At 39.4% G+C, this 21882-nt stretch overlaps 1 protein-coding gene across 1 annotated transcript in view; it reads right to left on the bottom strand.

Moving 5' to 3' along the window:
* The window catches only part of LOC126416461 (cilia- and flagella-associated protein 52), a 125504-nt gene that overhangs the window by 89615 nt on the left and 14007 nt on the right, over positions 1 to 21882 (bottom strand). The window contains exons 4-5 of the mRNA XM_050084196.1: positions 19072 to 19259; positions 9117 to 9306 (exon numbers count right to left, since the gene is read on the bottom strand). Of these exons, the coding sequence (XP_049940153.1) occupies positions 9117 to 9306; positions 19072 to 19259 (378 nt within the window). The remainder of the gene's footprint in view (positions 1 to 9116; positions 9307 to 19071; positions 19260 to 21882) is intronic.

The following is a 21882-nucleotide window of genomic DNA, read 5'->3' as shown; positions in this document are numbered from 1 at the left end:
GAGGATGTCATTCATGTATCATACAGCCATTACGGTGCCTTCCATGACCACCGGCAGCGTACACCGGCCTCACACCCCAGAACAGCAGGGAACCTCCACCTTGCTGCACTCGCTGGACAGTGTGTCTAAGGCATTCAGCATGACTGGGTTGCCACCAAACACATCTACGATGATTGTGAGGTTGAAGGCATATGCGACACTCATTGGTGAAGAGAACATGATACGAATCCTGAGTGGTCCATTCGGCATGTTGTTAGGCCCATCTGTACTGCACTGCATGGTCTGTCATGGTTGAAAAGATGGACCTCGCCAGGGACATCAGGAGTGAAGTTGCACACCATGCAGCCTATTGCGCACAGTTTGAGTCATAACATGACGTCCCATGGCTACACGAATAGAATTACTCAACATGGTGGTGTTTCTGTCCCAGCCATAATCTGTACGTAACGGTCATCCACTGCAGTAGTAGCCCCTGGGCAGCCTGAACAAGGTACGTCATCAACAGTTCCTGTCTCTCTGTATCTCCTGCATGTCTGAACAACATCGCTTTGGTTCACACCAGGACACTCCCCTTCCTGGCACAAAGTAACAATGTGGATGCAATCGAACTGTGGTACTGACCATCTAGGCATGGTTGAGCTACAGAAACATGATCCATGTACCTACTTCCTGGTGGAATGACTGGAACTGATTGGCCATTGGACCCCCTCCATCTAATATGCTCATGCATTGTTGTTTACATCTTTGGGCAGGTTTAGAGACGTCTCTGAACAGTCAAAGAGACTGTGTCTGTGATACGACATCCACAGTCAACATCTATCTTCAGGAGTTCTGGGAACGGGGATGATACAAAAGCTTTTTTGATTTGTGCATGCTACTTAGGAGAGTACAGCTACTCAATAACTCAATTAAGTAAAGTTGACCAACAAATGAAATGAATGAATATCATGTGGTTGCTGGCGGGGTCGACGCATGTAGCAATGTGGGAGGACCCGTAAGGGAGGATGCGCAGGGCTCGTGCCCCCCCATATGTATCTGCCACTGTGTAACAGGCTACCTGGGCCTGGTTTCAAGCCAACAGAAGGCATTGACTACTACGCAGCTCAGAAGCCAATGAGAAGATGGTGCATAATGGAGGGATTTGAAGGCTAAGTTTTGACGAACTGCAGCTGGCAGGGAAGAGGCAACTGACTAAACAGATTGGCCTTATGTGTGCAACTGAGAAGCAGCCTCTTGGGTTATTTGTGAGGGACAACATGTCTGGAATAACGTTTTTTATAGAAACAACAGTGTTTTATTGGCTGGAAGTTTCACAGATGACAGTTCCAAGGTTCTGATAGCTCTAACAGAACTGAGGTCATGGGAAGAAAAGTTTTGATGCTCAACAATGGGCTACCACACACATTCACATGGGCATTCCTCGAGATTTTGGGAGCTGGTTTTTTTATACCATTCTTCTGACCGGCTCCAGACTTGACTTCTAACCATCTGTTATAAGTGGCTCAACTAGTGTAAATTTCCAGTGGATGTGATGCATTATTGGAAGAATTTACAGAGATTACAGAAATCAGGAAACTGGGAATGGCTTGCAAGCACAACACTGAACATACATTCAGACTTCAGTTGGCCCTCCAGTAACAGCCTGCTCATCCAGGCTTATTCCAGAAAAGTTCACCACAGCTAAGGATGACATTGGCAGACAGATTACTGAAGTCTCCGTCAGATAGTCAGTGGGCTCCACCTACTCACACAGTCAAGAAAAAGGACAAAAACTGGTGCATGTGTGAGGGTTATAGTGTCCTAAATTCCCATAATATTCCCAATAAATATCCATTACCTCAGGTGGGAGATTGCAATGACATCACAACAGGTGCAAGAGTTTTCAGTGTTACTGAGTGCTGCAAGGCATATGCACAGATTCCGGTCACAAAGGGTGACAGGAAGAAGACTGCTACTCCATTTTGTTTGTTCCATTTCAACTTTATGCCCTTCCATTTTAAAAATGGTAAAGGTTTATTCACAAGGTTCTTAGAGGGCTTCCATTCCTGTTTTCTTACCTGGATGACATTCTTGTCTTCCCCAACAGTATGGAACAACATATGGAGCACCAATGATTCCTTTCCCAGAGGCTTAAGGACTTTGGAGTGGTAATCAATGAAGACAAGTTCATTTTTAGGAAAAAGAGCATACAGTTCCTCAGGTTCATTAAAACTGCAAAAGGTCTGTCCCCAAACCAAGCAAGAGTGCAACTCAAACATGACTTCCCAGTTCAAGGGACTTTCAAGGAATTACAAAGATCCTTGGGAACAATTAATTCCTGCTGATACCATCTACTACAGTCAGATGCAAAACAGACACCTTTGACTGCACTTTTGAAGGGAATGTTCACCTCATGGACTAGAAGGTACCATAGGCTGTGCTATTACACCATCCTATCCACAAGTACATACTAGCAATCATGGTCAATGACAGCCAGAGGGCAGCTGGTATGACATTACAACAAAGGATCAGTGGGGTTGGCAACCCTTGTTGTTTTTTTCTGCCTCTTGACAGGAGAACTGCACAAGTCGAGCACTACAGATGGTGAATTACTATCCATTCATGCAGCAGTTAAACTCTTCAAAGAATACCTGGAAAGCAAACACTTTACAATTTGTACAGATCATGCACCATTTGCAGCATTCTTTTCCAAGATACCAGACCTAGCATGACCAACTTCATAGTACAGTGGTCCACAGATGTTGGACACATAAACAGCATGAATAATTTTGTGGCTGATTGATTATCATGTAGCTGTGCCAGTGTCAAGGCAGTCTGCTGAGAGAAAATAGCAGTTGATCAAAAGGAATACTCTGAGTTCATTCAGTTGTTGGCAAATCGATCTCATGGTTTGGTGTTTGGTAAAGCAGAGGTGAAAGAGCTGGGATTTATCTGATGGTGTGATACATCACAGATAGAGTATTTCCTTACATTCCACTTAGACACAGGAAAGAGGTTTTCTGTGCCTTTTGTAATTTAGCTTACCCGGGAGTCAGGGCTTCAACTAAACTGATTGTGAAATACATCATATGGCCCAGAATAAAAAAGGGTTCCCACTGCTGGGCTCAATGTTGTTTACATTGTTGAGAAGAGTAAGGCTGGCAGATGCGCAAAAGCCTAAGGAAACATTCACTGAACCAACAGCTTGTTTTATGCACCTACATATTGATTCGCAGGACCCTCTGCTGTATTCCAAAAATTATAGCTACCTGTTGACAGTGGTGTATTGGTTTACCAACTGGCCAGAAGCCTTCCTTATTTCCAATATTTTTACAGAGACCACACCTATGACACTACTGGCAGGCTGGCTTGCTTGCTATGGTGCACTGCAAGTGATCATGTCTGAACACGGAAGACAATTTGAGGCTTGTCTATTTCAAGAGGTGTTACAGTTATACATCTTCAGTGACATTTGAACAACTTGTTACCACCCAGCAAGCAACAGGTTGGTTGAAAGATTTCACCGATCTCTGAAGGCTGTATTAATGGCACACGGATCTAGATGGATGGAAGCTTTGTCCTTGGTATTGTTAGATCTTCAGTCAGAGGTGAAGGTTGAACTAGGTTGTTCATGAGCATAGTTGGTGTTGACAAACAAGTAAACTTACTTGCTAATCTACTACTGACAAACCTATAATCCTACCATCTGAGGAACACACATTCAATTTTAGTAGGTGATTAAAGAAGATAATGTCATGGATCAATATGCATCCTCCACAACATCATGACAACAAAGCATTTTTCATAAACAAGGATCTGATGAAATCAACACACGTCTGGATGTGAGATGACACTGTATGTCTCCCTCTCTGCCAGCCATATACAGTACTGTTTCAAGTGCTGTGCATATTGCCAAATGACTTCATGATAGATTGGTATGGAAAGCATGAAATGTCTCCATAGAGCAGCTGAAACCTGCTCATCTCGATGCACAGGACAATGGGACTTTGAGGTTGGCCACTGCAAACCACAACAGGCCAGAAGAACTGTTTGCCACCAGTACCCCAATATAGCTGGGGTACCAAATTCTAGAAAGGGGAGCTGGTGTAGCAACAAGTGCTATTGATCAGTATACAATTAAAATAGACAGCTGAAACTATTTTTAACTTGTTTATGATGACTGTTTACCTTAGCTTGAGATCAACTAATAAATTCAGTTACACTTCTCACAGTCAAGAAGAAGAACCTATTCTTAGTCTTGAGATATAGCAGATTTTGAGCAGCTGATGATTAGTGTCTGAATAGAAAACATGAAATGGACTACAAAAACACCAAGTTCATCTCTACAGTTCTCTCTTTCTGTTAAGGTATTACCAAAAAGGCTGTTTACATTTGTACAAATGATAATTTAGCTACTAGAAAATAATATCTTGCCTCAGCAAGGAGGCAATATGGTACAGGCTGTGCTACAGTCGCAAATACTACAGAGGAGAACATACTAGATGAATTAAGAAGATATTACTGTAGGTCTTCACATCTGGCAGCCCATCCAAGGGCATGTCTTCACCACCTTTCCACAAATGTGTAACACAACTGTGTGATGGCTGGTATACTGATCAAATTTGAGTGTGTATTTCTGCCTTTCCTGAGCAATTTCAAAGTTATGTGTAGAATGCTTGATACATGGTTTGCCACACTGTTTGCAGGGTGACAATGTTTGCACTTTTATGAGGATCACTTCCAGTAATGTGCCCAATGATATCATTCTCAATTGCTCGGAAAAAAATTAATCCCAACTACAGCTTTATCTCCAACATAGCATTAATAACCACTTAACAGAAGGTTTAACCATAACACTGCTCAGCCCTACACCTTGTTTAAAAATTCTAATAACTGCTCAGCCCTCAAATTTGTCTAAAAATTACAGTAAGGTTTATATTTACTATCTAAATACCTTCTATGACCACTGTCCACTGCTCGTAATTTGTGACTGATGATATGTCACTTTCATCATGATGATGATGTATGATCTTTTATCACTGATTACTACTATAACATAACCTCACTATATTTCATTATTGGTAACATCTAATTATCTGTTTAAAATGATGTATTAACATTTTACAATACCAAGTGATGATCTGTTAGGTAGAAATTACTAATAAGTAATATTTTTGTTTCATTTGAACTGATGTAATGAGCCAAACAAAGCAACAGTGATGTTAGTTTACTGTTTCCCATTCTGAAATCAGGGAGATTTTTGTTTCAAGAATGCCTTATGCACGAAGCTATTGATTAAAAGTCTTGTGTCATTCCAAGAGGTTTCAGGATAGCAGCTGATGATGCTGAGACCTTCTCATGATAATTCACCTGATAACCATTCAGCCAACTTCAGGCAAGCATATAACACTGGAGACTGCTCGTACACGTCACTGAGTCTGGACCAAAAATTAGCATGGAGGTGTGTGCACATAGATTACTGCCTCACATGTGCTCTCTGTCAAGTTTAGCACCCTTTGTTAAATATTGCTCCATCTGAGGTGCACAGCCACATGCATGATGGTCATATTGCATGCACAACATCTTTCAAATTGTGGGCCAGTTGAGTTAAAATACCGAAGTAAATATACTAAAATTAACAGCTGCTCTGCATGTCATTAGATGAAAACTATTTTCTTTCTGAAGATATTAAAGAAATCAGAGATCCAGGTTTTATCCAGTTGAAAGCCACCATTAGGATTAATAAGATCTTCTGCCAAATTTCCACAGATAACTCAGTGATTGAATCCCTGGATGATTTCATGGCGGCCAAGATTTTCATTGCAGAATAATCCATAGAATGTGCTGTGGAAATACAATGCTTGGCTATGCCTGACTTACTTCACTGCAAAAGGTGAGTGTGGAAACCATGTTCCACACAACTTCCACACATTGTGCATTGGCCTGACCAATGCAAGCTTTGCTGCACAGGCACAGTGTTCTGTAGACTACAACCTTCTTAAAACTCAGTTCATCATTTACCAAGGTGAGAAGAGTACAAATCTTTGCAGGTCACTGGAAGAATACTCTAACACAATGTTTCTTTAGGATCCTGTACAGTACAATTTTGATGAGAAGTTGCTGACATATGAGGGGAAAGCCATAGACATGAACAGCTTCTTCTCCTCTTGATATTGTGAGTTGCCACATTTCTTCTTCTTTAAATTTGTGCTAATCTGATGTAGGTAATATCCATTATCTTTGAAAAAAGACATTAAGTGTTTCAGTTCCTGTTCAAGGCAGGCTCTATCATTCACATGTTCCTGGTGTACCAACAATCAAAGGGCATCCACTGTTTGTGAAGAGTGTCAGCAGCTATATCCCTGCAAATATGTATACATATACGTGGGGTTATGGTAAATGGAATGCTTGCCAACTGACAGACATCTGGAAGTTATAGAAGCCACCTTTTTCCATCACTGTCAGAAACTGGATATTCTTTGCTTGAATTTAGATGTTGTAAAAGTCATAACTACTGTCTTTCACTATTGTGCACATAGCAAAAGTATCATCTATGTTTCACCAAAATACTGTTTATTTAAGTTCCAGTGAATTGAGTGGCCTCTCCTTAAAGTCATCCATTGAAAAGTTTTTTGGCAGAGGGGAGACATAACCACTCATTGCAATGCCAGCAATTTGTCCAAAGTAATCAATGGTGAATAAAAAAATAAGCTCAGGAAAGGCATGGTGGAACAGTGCCATTATGTCAATTTTGAATTCATTGCAGATGAGTGACAACAAATCCATCAGGGACCCTAGTGAAGATTGAGAAAACATCAAAATTAATAAATAAGCACAATTAATTGAGTTTTAGTGACCTCAGACACCCCTTCCCAGTGACGCAGAAGAAGAAATAAGAATTCAAACATGACATATACTTACAAGGGTCTGTCGTCAGAGGAGTAATATTTCCTCAATGGTAAGAACTGCACTACGCAAGCTACAAGAAAATCCTCTTACATTTGTCCTTCCTGTATATAAAAAAATGCCACTGCACTGTCATGTCATGAGGTATACAAACAGAAGTTTTTCAGCCAGCTGAGTGAAGCAGCATAAGAGAAAATGGATAAAAACCCTACAGGGAAAGCAGAAAGACAGAACACCAGCATTGTTGAATTATTCTTCTCTTCTGCAAGAAGCTGCAAAATGATTAAGACCTTACAGCTCTGTTCCACCTAGGTTTCATGATCTTCCAAAAATTCACAAAGGAGGTATACTATTATGTCCTGTTCTGAGCAATATCAGCATACCAACATATAGCTTAGCAAGGCATTTTTCTTTGTTATTGAAACTTCTCAAGTCATATTCACAACCATGCTGACATTAATAGACTGATAATACTAAAACTCAATGAAATGGACTTATTACTAAGTTTTGGTATTGTCTCTCTGTTCAGTAGGATCACTCTCATGGATTCATTTTCACTCATTGGCAGTAAGTTCAAAACTGAAATAACAGTGCTGTTCCACCATTCATAAATAACAACTGTCTTTCAAACACTGGTCGACTGAGAACATCTTACGTCTTATAGAGACACCTTCGCATAGGATCTGTAATACTTACTACCTTTGTTCAAGGATAACAGACATTCTACACATCAGATTAGCACAGCTTTATGTAGGAAGAAACTTGACCACTCACAAGATCAAGAGGAAGAAGGAAGGAAGGAAAGTTAATGGTGACAGTGAGAACTTTAGAGATGGAGCACAAGCTTGGATCATGAAAGGGCAGGGTAGGGAACCAGCACTACCATTTTCAAAGGAACTGTCCTGGCATTTGCCTGGAGGGATCTAGGAAATCACTGAAAATCTAAATCAGAATGGTCAGATGGGAATATGAAAGATCAAGAGAAGGAGTTGTTCAAGTCTAGGGCATTCCTCCCATATCTCAGCAATATTCTGTCAAATTTGTTCAGAATCCTAAAGAAACATTATATTAAAGTAATCTCCAGGCACCTTCAAAGACTTTTTCTTGGCTCAGTAAAGGATGATTGGATTTGTAGAATGCTCAAGTCAACAGGGCACCATATCATTGTGACTATTATTCAGAAATGGAAATATGAGCGTTGATGACAACCTACTGGGGTTTAATTATTGAAGGTGTTGTGGAAATACACTTGTCAGAAGGTCTAATTAATCATAATAGCCACCTTCAACTAGTTAAGACTTGGACCCATGTGATTTCTTTAATATTTTCAGAAAGGAAACACTTTATGGTTAATAATGTGCCTAGTTACAATTAATTTTATTATGATGTCATCTGCATTTTAATTCATGTGAATTTTAATTCCTTGGACCCACCATTTGACAAAGGGTGTGCATGCAATATCACCATTCTCCATGGGCATGCCTCAAGTGAAGCAGTTTTCATGAGAAGGTGATAAACTTGACAAAGAATGCTGAAGCAATGGCAACTTATGTGCATTCATTACTGCACTACAGTTTGCTATAAACTTAATGACATACACCAGCAGTCTCCAGTATGAAACTCTCACCTGAAGTTGGCTGAATGACAGTCAGACAAGACAGTGTCAAGACAATGACAGTGGCAAGATGTTGACACCATGTAGCTGCAATCCAAAAATCTCAGAATACTCATTACATCTGGAAAATTTCAATAATCACTTCATGCATTATCACAATGTCTTGACTATCCTCATAGTCTGCTAGACATGGGATACAACAGTGGTGAATGGATTACAGCTTCAACTGCCAGTAATGATGCCAATGTGGGGTACTTTGAAATGGGGTCAGGTAAGTTGCCAGCATTGATCTTATTAGTAGCTGACATGAAAAATTAGTGAAGGTGACCTCAAAGATGCCAAAATGATATTAAAATGAGAAATGAGTACCAGAGTTATTGAACAATAATTGGATACAATTAAGAGTTTTGCAATTCTCTTACAAAATTTGTGAAGAAATATATCAGAGCAATGTTTAGATATTATATATACTGTTATAAACATAGTTACTTTTTAAATAAGCCATATAACTGCCATCACACCTCTTCTCACTTGGTCCAAATTTAGATCGGCAAATAATTATTTTATCACAAATTTTTGTTCATTGATCATTGAGATTATGAATTGCATTACCTACCTTTACTGTATCGCTCTGTGGGATCAGAGCTTGCCATTTTTTTCTTCTTTGGAACTTTAGCATAACAACCAACAAGTGCAGGATTTGCTGTAGGATCCAGCACTGATGGATCACAATCATAATTGAGACGAATTTTCATTATATCTCCTGTTGTTGTACCACAATATGCATATTCATCTTTGGCATCAATCTGGTAAATTGCAAGAATGCTGAGGAGGCAATAACAGCTGTCATGGGAAACACTGCTTCTTCGACAGTTAACAACTATAAACTTTTAAAATATTATTTGACAACAGATAATGAACCACATATTTAGTACTAAAATCCATTCACTACAAAAACAGAAAATGTAGCTAAAAATGAAAGAGTAACCAAGGATAGGTAAGGAAATGAAATAACACACAGAAATAAGAGCTGACTATGGTATACGAGTTCAAGAAATCTAAATTTTTAAGCTGAGCTCTCTCTATCTACAGCAAAACTGAAAAAGTGAATGAGGATAGAAAAATGGTCATGTGCAACATTCATCTGAAACTGGATCTGTAGAAACGGTCATGAATCTTGCTAACATCAGTAGTACTCATTCTGTTTGTGTTCCTTCAATCCCATCCCATCAAAGTTCAGGAATGAATTAAGGTGTATACTAACATAGAAAAGCGATACCTAGGAAGTTTGAATATTCTGAAATACACTGCCATGCCTCACATAACAGAAATTTACTTTCTTTCTTTACTTTGCCCTACCGTGGATCAGGTGTTGTGCTGGTTAGTCTTTTTTTCTCCTCCCTGAACCTCTCAATTCTTTTGCTGAGGTTCCTCCTCCTTTCCTCTCTCCAGACTATCTTGGTCCTGGTACTTCACTTTTTCTGAAACCCCTTGAATTTGTCAACCTTCATTCCAAATTCATCTTTATCCCACATTTATTTCTGATTGATCCCAACTTCCTTGGTATCCCTTCTCATTTTCTCAACCCATTTTGTGGTTGCCTTTAATTGGGTGATGTAATTGAAGATTCCCTTTGTCATCTGGTTTTGCCCATTCTGAAGATGTGCTGATAAAACTTCAGCCTTCTCTTACTTATACTATGTGGTCTTCTCTACCTGTTTATACAGATCATCATTTTCTCTGTTCTTCCATGTATCATTGTTTCTTTTTTGTGGTCTGAGTGTCTTCCTTAACATTTTTGATCCCTTCCATTTCCACTTTCTTAATCAGTATAAGGCATTTTGAACTATAAAGTTCTTCTGGCTTAGCTGTGGTGCAGTGCCTAACCACTGCATTGCAGGAGATTGTTCTTTTGTTCCGTCTATTGCATTCTATTCTGTATGCTAATTCTATCTTTCTGGCTCATCCTGTTTATTTCCTATTAGCTTAATATTTACATACCAATACTGTTTCTTCTTAAAGACCAACATTTATCTACATGCTGTAAGAATGCAGGGGGAAAAACAAGATTTTTCATGTTTCTATCCATAAAAATATGAATTTTGTTGCAAAGAAGAAAAGGGGTGATAATTGTAATGCCGAAATTACCGAGCTGAATGAACATATAACTAGTTTACAGTTTATAATTTGTGCTCTGAAAATGGATATAACAAGACTGCAAGTTGCAGACAAGAAAATATTTTGTAACTGGCAATAAATAAACCAACAGCTGTATGTAGCTCTCTCATGTATTCCAGAGGCAATTGGTTTCAGCATTTCATTATGCCATCAACAGGCCCTCTATGGTAATATAGTGGCTAAGCTTATGTAGCCAGATAAAGTATCATGCAAAAGAGAACCAGTATCTGCACCACGGTATGTAATGTGGCTATTCACTCATAAACAATGTGACAATATAAGTTCAGCCACTATGTTGCCACAGAGGGCCTGATGGTGGTCAAAAACATATGCTGGATAAATTAGAGAAGAAGATACAGCTGATGATTAATTTATTATCAGAGAAGGGGGAAAACGTATGGCAGAAGAAAAATAAATAGTTACAAAATGTAGCAATAGATGGTGCTGTAAGCATCATAATTTAATAGTGGTCGACTAAAAATGACAAATGAATCATACAATAATGCCTAAGGTGTACGTCTGACATCAAACAAACTGTACTACTCAGTGTGCATGGGTGTACAAGTTTGGTACTGTTGGTTACATAAGCCCATCCACCACAGCAAGGTCATATCTCATCGGATGGGAAAAATTGATTTTTAACTGTCCTGAAGCTAAAAACTGCATAAAAAGCATTACTCACATATGTTTTTAATTGTCCTGAGGCCAAAAACTGCATAAAAATCATCAATCACATTGGTTTTTAATTGTCCTGAGGTCAAAAACTGCATAAAAAGCATCAATCACATTGGTTTTTAATTGCCAAAAACTGCATAAAAAGCATCAATCACATCGGTTTTTAATTGTCCTAAGGTCAAAAACCAAATAAAAAATATCAATCAAACTTTAATCAGATTACTAATTTCCGTGTGACTAGCACAAAACATGTTCAGTATGCTGTCCACCATTTTCTGCAACTGATGAGAAACAGCATGTCCCACAACTGATGAAAGTGTTTCCAGGGTCACGTTCAGAATGTATTGCACAGTGCATGCCTTCAATGCAGCTAAGTTCCAATCGCACACTGAACACAACGTCTTTCAGATAGCCCCACAGCTAGAAGTCACACAGATTAAGATCAGGTGATCAGGATGGCCAGACTGTAGGGAAATGGCAGCTGATAAATCCAGCATTTCCGAAATGGCACTTCAGCAGCTATTTAACTGGATTTACAATGTGTGGAGGTGCAACGGCTTGCATAAAAATGATCCCATCCACAGATCCATGCTGTTGGAGAGCTGGAATGCCATGGTTGTGCAAAATACATTCATAGCAGTTACCAGTGACGGTACAGGTAACAGGACCAGAAGCACCTGTCTCTTCGAAAAAATATGGCCCTATGACAAATGAAATTGTAAACCCACACCATACAGTGACCTTTTCAGGATAAAGTGGTACTGGTTGATTTGTGTGTGGATTTTCCATTGCACATATCTGACAATTCTGTGTATTGACATATCCTATCAGATGGAAGTGGGCTTTGTTTGTCCACAAAATCTTCCATGGTCAATCATTGACCACTTCCATGCAAGACAGAAATTCTAAAGCAAAGGTCTCTCTTGCTGGCAGGTCAACAGGAAGCAACTCATGCACATGGGTAATTCTGAATGGATAACAAAGAAGGATGTTTTGTAGGATTTTACGCAACATGCTCCTGGTTATGTCCAATGTTTGAGCAGTTCTCCATGCACTATACGTTTGCACACCACCACTCATCTCCACCTGCCCTGCTGTGGCCACTGCTTCCACTGACGTCAAATCAATTTGTTTCCTCCCTCTACTACATTGCACACCAAAAGAAGCCATCTTTTCAAATCTCCAGACTCATGGCAGTCATTGAACCAATGCCTTTTTTCAAACCCTTCAGTGTCTAGAACTTCTGCAGAGTGGCGTGTGCACAGTCATCATTCTTGTAATATAGCTTTACAAGCAGAGTACAAACCTACATTGAGACAGTCATGGCGACATCGCAGGTGCAAAAGGAGGCTTGTTTATATCAACTTCAATGGGTCGTGTGCATGACAGGTGTTTTCATTTACGTATTCTGACACATACAGTGCCAACTATTGATCAATTTTCACACTTTTTTTTTCTTCTGCCATACGTTTACCCCCTTCTCAGATAATATTCCATTGCAAGTTGATGTCATTCTGACCAGTGGTCTTATTTCTATGGCGTTTTGAAAGTTTAATTTTAATTATAATCACCTTGTGTATTAGGACCTATACATATTAAGACCTATGTTTGATACTAGTAGATTTCTCTTGGGCAGGAATGCCCTTTTTGCCAGTGCTAGTCTGCTTTCCATATCCTACATGCTCCATCCATCCTGGGTTATTTTGCTGCCTAGATAGTAGAATTCTTTAACATCTTCTACTTTGTGGTCACCAATCCTGATGTTAAGTTCCATACTGTTCTCATTTCTGATACTTCTCATTACTATAGTCTTTCTTCAGTTTACTCTCAGTCCATATTCTGTACTCATTAGACTTTTCATTCTATTCAGCATGTTCTCATTCACCTGATTTTCCAAGTAATTGTCATCTCAAAGAATTCCAGCGTCATCAGAAATCCTCAAGGTTTTTTTTTTTTTTTTTTTTTTTTTTTTTTTTTTTTTTTTTTTTTTGTCCCCCACAGACTTCAATTCTGTTTCCAAACTGCTCCATTGTTTCCCCTACTAATCTCTCAATGTACAAATTGAATAACATGAGCATAGCCTAAACTGCCGCTTCACTCTTTTTCCCAATAATATTATCTGTTCACATGTTTCTGTACAAGCTGTGGATAGCATTTTGATCCTTGTATTTTATACTTGCTACCTTCAGAATTTCAAAATGTGTATTCTATTCAACACTGTCAAAAACTCTCTGTAAATCTAAAAATACTATAAACACTGATTTGACTTTCTTAGTCTCTTAAATATGTCAATATTTTGCAAGAATGATTTATTAAACTCTGTAATACTCATACCAGTCACCAGGAACCTTTTTTTCAGAATTGGAAGTATTATGTTCTCTTGATAGTGTTTAACCTGTCTCACAAATCTGGCATATTAGGTGTGAAAGTTTGTCATGGAATGTTCTCCCAAGGGTACCAACAATTTTGAAAAAAATTTTGTTAACTCTATATGTCTTTTTTTGGACTTGGGTCTTTGAGGACTATGTCAAATTCTTCTTGCAATATCTCTCATTTCACCTTAGTATATACAGGGTGTTTCAAAAATGACCGGTATATTTGAAACGGCAATAAAAACTAAACGAGCAGCGATAGAAATACACCGTTTGTTGCAATATGCTTGGGACAACAGTACATTTTCAGGCGGACAAACTTTCGAAATTACAGTAGTTACAATTTTCAACAACAGATGGCGCTGCAAGTGATGTGAAAGATATAGAAGACAACGCAGTCTGTGGGTGCGCCATTCTGTACATCGTCTTTCTGCTGTAAGCGTGTGCTGTTCACAACGTGCAAGTGTGCTGTAGACAACATGGTTTATTCCTTAGAACAGAGGATTCTTCTGGTGTTGGAATTCCACCGCCTAGAACACAGTGTTGTTGCAACAAGACGAAGCTTTCAACGGAGGTTTAATGTAACCAAAGGACCGAAAAGCGATACAATAAAGGATCTGTTTGAAAAATTTCAACGGACTGGGAACGTGACGGATGAACGTGCTGGAAAGGTAGGGCGACCGCGTACGGCAACCACAGAGGGCAACGCGCAGCTAGTGCAGCAGGTGATCCAACAGCAACCTCGGGTTTCCGTTCGCCGTGTTGCAGCTGTGGTCCAAATGACGCCAACGTCCATGTATCGTCTCATGCGCCAGAGTTTACACCTCTATCCATACAAAATTCAAACGCGACAACTCCTCAGCGCCGCTACCATTGCTGCACGAAAGACATTCGCTGACGATATAGTGCACAGGATTGATGACGGCGATATGCATGTGGGCAGCATTTGGTTTACTGACGAAGCTTATTTTTACCTGGACGGCTTCGTCAATAAACAGAACTGGCGCATATGGGGAACCGAAAAGCCCCATGTTGCAGTCCCATCGTCCCTGCATCCTCAAAAAGTACTGGTCTGGGCCGCCATTTCTTCCAAAGGAATCATTGGCCCATTTTTCAGATCCGAAACGATTACTGCATCACGCTATCTGGACATTCTTCGTGAATTTGTGGCGGTACAAACTGCCTTAGACGACACTGCGAACACCTCGTGGTTTATGCAAGATGGTGCCCGGTCACATTGCACAGCCGACGTCTTTAATTTCCTGAAAGAATATTTCGATGACCGTGTGATTGCTTTGGGCAATCCGAAACATACAGGAGGCGATATGGAATTGCCTCCCTATTCGCCAGACATGAACCCCTGTGACTTCTTTCTGTGGGGACACTTGAAAGACCAAGTGTACCACCAGAATCCAGAAACAATTGAACAGCTGAAGCAGTACATCTCATCTGCATGTGAAGCCATTCTGCAAGACACGTTGTCAAAGGTTTCGGGTAATTTAATTCAGAGACTATGCCATATTATTGCTACGCATGGTGGATATGTGGAAAATATCGTACTATAGAGTTTCCCAGACCGCAGCGCCATCTGTTGTTGAAAATTGTAACTACTGTAATTTCGAAAGTTTGTCTGCCTGAAAATGTACTGTTGTCCCAAGCATATTGCAACAAATGGTGTATTTCTATCGCTGCTCGTTTAGTTTTTATTGCCGTTTCAAATATACCGGTCATTTCTGAAACACCCTGTATCTTCCTTGAGCTGATTTAAGCTGTCGCCAGCACATCAGTCAACAAAGATGAAGCTGAGATCAATAAGTAGGCATAGGATCAAGCAAGCCTATCACAAAACAGACCAAAGATACCCTGACAACAACATGCTGCCAATGCCCTCTTGATAGTATGTATTTAGGCTGCTGGCACTGACTGGAGGACATCAGCCACTGACTCACTGACTCATTCTAGTTTGGCATCTGTCAATCCACTTGTGGAGTGGCTTAGTTCAACTCAGGCTATGACGGTGCATAGCGACCGTATTAGTGACTGAAGTTTGTGATAGTAAGATTACCAATATTGTATGCAAGAGGACTATTACTGATGAGCTTGTACCACAACACTTGGACTCTATTCAAGATAAGTAGCTTCCTGTTCCTGTAAATAAAAAACCATATTAATCCACGTGTGCACTTGTGTTGTAGAAAGAGGATACCGGCCAGCCATGACATCATCTCCCTTGCTTCCTTACGGTACAAGGGTCTACATTCCTCCCTTTCAGTAATACTGTCTTCAAGTTTGTTTCCTTTAAATAGCCCTGCTATATTTTCCTTCCACCTCTCAGTCTTTTCCTTCTTTGCTTAGTACTGGTTTGCTTTATTTTTTATAATACCCATTTCTTTTTGTCTGCTTCATTTCCTGCATTTTGTATTTTCTCCTTTCATCAGTTAAATTCATTATCTCCTGGTTTATCAAAAGATTTCTGCTGGATCTTGCTGTCTTCATAATTCATCTTTCAAAGCTACCCACTATCTTGCACTGTATTCGTTTCCCATCATTCAGTTACTCATTGCCTAAAGCTCCCTTTGAATCTCTCACCACCCTCTAGTTCATTTAATGTATCCAGGTCTCATTTACCTTCCTACCCTTCTACGATTTCTTCAGTTTTAATCTGCAATTCATTGTGGTCAGAATACATATCCTCCTAAGTAGATTTTTGTATTTTAAAATCTGGTGATCAAAATCACTGTCTTACCATTATGTTATTTATCTCAAACCTACCAGTCCCTCCAAATCTCATCCATGTATATCAGCTTCTTTCATGATTTTTAAACCAAGACTGAATATTCTCTGTGCAAAATTCTACCAGACACTTCTCCTTTCATTCCTTTTCCCTCAGTCCATTTCCTCCTACTATTTTTCCTTCTCTTCCTCTCCCAACTATCAAATTCCAGTCACCCATAACAAATAAACTCTTTTCTTTCTTAATTATATGAACAAATTTTTAAAATTTCATTACACATTGCTTTCAGTATCCACTCAGAGGGCCAAACACATTACAGCATCTGCTTCTGGGACATGGGGAGGTGCACTGGCCCTGGATCAAATCTGCCTCATGGGTTAATGGTGGGGCCAGTGTGTTGACCAGCTTGGATGCAGTTATTAGGCAGTTTTCCTCATCCAGTTAGGTGAATACTGGGCTGATTCCCAGGTTCTTCCTCAGTTATACAATGCACAAATATTTTGAAAAACTATGTCCCTTAAGACCATGTATTATACACAAGATGTGGATGGAAGGGATACATAGGTTCCTTCCTGAGAGAGAGAGAGGGACAAATGGGGGGGAGGGGGGGAGCTAACAGTAGGTTTAAAATGCTTTTGGCAGTGGTGACACCATTGTAATAATAGCCTATATACAGGTATGGTTCTCCATAAAACTGGAGTAGCACCATAACACCCATTGACTGGATGTAGGGAACCAAAATGAATGGATAGATGGGCGTTTTCTTAATCTCTTCATCATCTGTGGAGCTAGTAGTCATATAAAGTTGTACTACTGTGATAGATGCTGACTTTGTGTGTATTGTGGCTATGACGGGTAATGTGTTCACTATGCTGTTCATAATATCTCACAAACATTTCTATTCGCTGTTCCATTATTAGGCCTGAAAGTGCATAGTAATCCAAGATAAACATTAGAATAGAATGCAGCTATGACAATCAATAACATTAAAGGTAATCTGTTATTAACAATAAGCTACATATGAATCCAAACCAGGATTCAGCTCCACCTACGCATGAGGAGATAAGAAAGATTTTATCACATATGAAAACTACAAAGCACCAGGGGAAGACAGTGTAATTGCCAAAATGCTCAATATTGGAGGTGAACTCATGATTGACAGGCTAAAAACTATCATTGAAAATATATGGGAAAGTGGAGTCATACAAGCAGTTTAGAAAACTGCTTTGATTCACCCTCTACACAAAAAGGGTGACAAGACTGATCCAATCAACTATCGAGGCATTTCACTCCTACCAATCACTTACAAAGTGCTCTCACATGCTCTTCTCACCAGATTAGAACAACAGAGAGAACATATGATTGGTGAATATCAAGCAAACTTCCACCCACATCGATCCTGCACAGAACAGATATGGAACCTGAAGATGATACTGCAACACTGTCAGTCGAACCACACAGTAGTCAGCTTTGTAGATTTCAAGAAAGAATGCAACTCAATTCATCACACTAGTCTATTCAGTACACTTCGGGAATATGGTGTAGATAACAAAACTACTTCACTAATTGAGCAGACATTAACAGACATAACCTCAAAAGTAAAATTCATGGAAGAAGTTTCAAATTAGGACAGGATTGAGTCAGGGTGATGGGTTGTCCCCACTCCTCTTTAACCTGCTACTGGACAAGATTATCAAGATGTGAGAGAAAGAAATACCTGGAATAAATATGGGATCAAAGGGCAAACGAATCAGCATAAAATGCCTTGCTTTTGCTGATGACCTAGCAATAATTATGTGGACTCCTGAGGAAGCCAAACATGTCATCAAGAAACTTCGTGGGGTTGTCATCAAAACTGGACTCCAAATTTATTATGAGAAAACACAACTCATGGACTCCAAAAGTTCAAATCAGAAACCACTTGCAACAAAGTATGGTGACATCAAACAAGTTAAGTACTTCAAGTACTTGGGTAAAATGATCATCAACACTGGCAATGAAAAAGTAGCTCACAAAACACAAGCATAAAAATTACATGAAGCTTATACAATGACCTGGAACACATACAATAAGAAATCTCTATCCACCCAAACCGAATTTCACCACTATCATACAGTCACTCTTCCAGAAGTGCTCTCTGCAACTGAAACATTACCATTAACCATCAAAATCAAGGACACTGAGAAAATGGAAAGGCTTAGGTAATGCAAACAGAAAAGAATCTAATCTCTTAAAAAGTATTAATATACGAGTGATGACAGATGGGAAAAATTTACTGAAACACTTAAAAATAGAAGAAACGAAATATTGACAATTTATTGCTTGATGCATTCCAAGTCCTGAAGGGGTCAGCAGCTTGAAGGGATCTACATAACAAAACAAATGGATGGATGAATGAAAGTTGTCAATGCATGTGCTAGACATTCCTTTTTTGCTTCTATACATCGCAGTTTTACTGGTATGGGAAACTATGTTAAACCGGTTGTTACACCATGAAAGACACTCATCACCAAATATGTTCTTGTTAAGTAGTATTGGTAGCTTAATAGTTTCAAATGAAAAGCTAGGTAGCAGATTACTAAAGCAATTATTCTTAAATTTACACAGCTTACCACAATGCAGATAACATGTCTCCTGATCATGCCAAGCTTGACATCAAGGACACTGACTTGCCTTTTCTTGGGGTCTATCTTCCACGCCCTGATTGTACCTTGTCCACCAGTGATGAAACAGACACCCCTTATGTTGGCTGGACAGAGAACAATTGCTATGCCAGCTGTTCCACGACTTGCCTCGCAACCTACAACAACGTATATGCCATCACTAATGCTTTGTACATACTGATGATAACAGTTCTCAACATTCACATGTTTTTGATAAATTTATGAAATCATTATTCACATTTTTATTGTTTTACATAAAGGGTGTTTCTGTAAGAGCAAGTGAAACTCTAACAGGACATAGAGAATGCTCTACTAAACAATTTGAGGCAGGCAACCTGGAGTCAGAGAAGACAGCTTAAGGAGATATGGAAGCAGACTTGTCTACCGCTTCGTCTGACATTACTGTTTTCCAGCTTATTTACAACTAACATGTGTACAGGTTTAGATGTACTGTGTTGTTTATTTACATGTACAGTGAAACCTCTTTATAACGTTCCTCCATATAATGTTTTCCTCTATGTTATGTCCGTTTTTTTCGGTCCCGACTAAAAGCCCATATAAACAATGTTAAATTTTCCTCTTTACTGCGTTTCTTCTATATTACAGTTTCCTCCATGTAACGCTCATATTTTTGGAACCCTGGTCAATTATTTACCTCTTTATAATGTTTAAGTGACTGGATGTAGACGCATCGTTTTCTGTTATGTGGTTTTTTGCACTGGCTCGGGAAGCCCGCGCTCAGCGTATATGTCAGCGGCAAAACCCGGTCACGTGACGTGTGACGCACATTCTGCTTGCGATCTTTTTGGCGCCATTCCAGTCGATGCTTTGTATTAGTACTTAGTAGCGTGTGTCTTCAGTATAACGTTTTTTTAAAGCTTTCATCAGTGGGCATGGGTGAAAAGCGGAAGAATATTTCTCTGGAAGAGAAGGTTTCTATTATTAAAAAAGTGGAGGCATCTCCTGGCGTGAGTCGCATGGAGCTAGCGAAGCAATTGGGACTGGCCCCTTCAACACTCAACACTATCATGAAAAACAGATCGTCGATAATAGAAGGGTTTGAGAATTGTGGAAATTCGAAACGTATACGTTTGAAACAATCCACTTACGACGAAATGGAGAAAGTTTTATTAACTTGGTTTCAGCAAGCACGTGCTGCAAACATTCCTATAAACAGAACTATTTTGAAGGAGAAGGCACTTCAAATATCACTTCAGCTAGGAATGGACAATTTTAAGGCGTCCAATGGATGGGTTGATAAATTTCGACAGCGTCATGGTGTTGTGTACAAATCGGAATGTGGAGAAAGTAAAAGTGTGGACGAACCAACTGTAGCTCAGTGGATACAGAATCTCCCTAATCTGATACAGGGCTACAAACTGTGTGACATTTATAACGCTGACGAAACCGGCATGTTTTTCAATTTAATGCCGGATAAGACATTTACTTTTCGTGGGGAAAATTGCCATGGCGGTAAGAAGAGCAAGGAACGTCTTACCGTTTTGTTGTGTACAAACGCTGATGGCAGTGAAAAACTGAAACCTTTGGTTATCGGGAAGCCAAAAAATCCGAGGTGCTTCAAAAACATTTCCACGTTTCCGTGCAAATATACAAACAATGCCAAGGCATGGATGACGGGTGAAATATTTTTACGTTTTCTAAGAGAATTTGACGCCAAAATGGGGAGTGCTGCAAGAAAATTGCTGCTGTTTGTGGATAGATGTGCGGCACATCCACCAGACGTACCCTTTCTGAGAAATGTTAAAGTAATTTTCCTGCCACCCAACTGCACCAGCCGTCTGCAACCTTTGGACTTGGGCATAATACACGCCCTTAAGGTTAAATATAGGACAGCCCTTGTAAAAAAGGCCTTGAATTTGATGGATCAAAGGAAACCGGGAAGCCAGCAAAGCTCACAACTGAAACTGAACATTTTACAGGCAATAAATTTAATTATGTACTCGTGGAGGGAAGTAAGTGCTGAAACTATTAAAAACTGTTTCACAAAAGCGGGATTCTGTGAGAATGAGATGGCAGCTCCAGTGGAAGAAGTTGCAAGTGATTTGCAAGAGTTTCACCAATTAATAGGCAGTGATTCTGTCACTTTTGAGGACTTTGTGGCTGTGGATGACAACGTGGCAACCACAGGAGTACAAAGTATTGAGGAGCTGACTGCAGAGAGAAGTTTGGAGAGTAATAGTGGTAGTGAAAGTGACAGTGACAAGGAAGATGACCCTGTGCCCTCATATACTAAGGCAGCTGAAGCCTTTGAAACATTCAGGAGGTACATGATGGCCCATAGACTTGAGGACAGAACAGTAGTTCAACTTGCTCATTTGGAGCAAGAAATGATTGCCATAGAGTCTAGGAGAAACAGAAAACAAGCAAGCCTGCTTGAATATTTTAAAAAATCATAGGTATGTTATTTTCAGATTGCTTAGGTTCCTAGAGTTTTGTGCAAATTTAAGTTCCATTTGATAATTCAATTATTGAAGTAATTTTTTTGTATCTAATTCTTTTTTAATCTGTCCCATTTACTGTGTTTTTATGTAATATGTTCAGTATATCATAAACAAAATTTGGCTCATATTCTATAATTGGGTCAACTGAAAAATGGGATACCACCTGTCAGCTTTGGAGAATGATGTCAATCTTAAGAATCTGTTATAACTTTTTACTGTACAAACTGATCAATTTACTTTCACCCATCCACCTACCGAGCCCCATGTTTTAATTAAAAAAACTAATCAGTTGATACAT

Source organism: Schistocerca serialis, chromosome 8, assembly GCF_023864345.2.
Source record: "Schistocerca serialis cubense isolate TAMUIC-IGC-003099 chromosome 8, iqSchSeri2.2, whole genome shotgun sequence".
Taxonomy (NCBI): domain Eukaryota; kingdom Metazoa; phylum Arthropoda; class Insecta; order Orthoptera; family Acrididae; genus Schistocerca; species Schistocerca serialis.
This window is presented reverse-complemented; position numbering and strand designations above follow the sequence as displayed.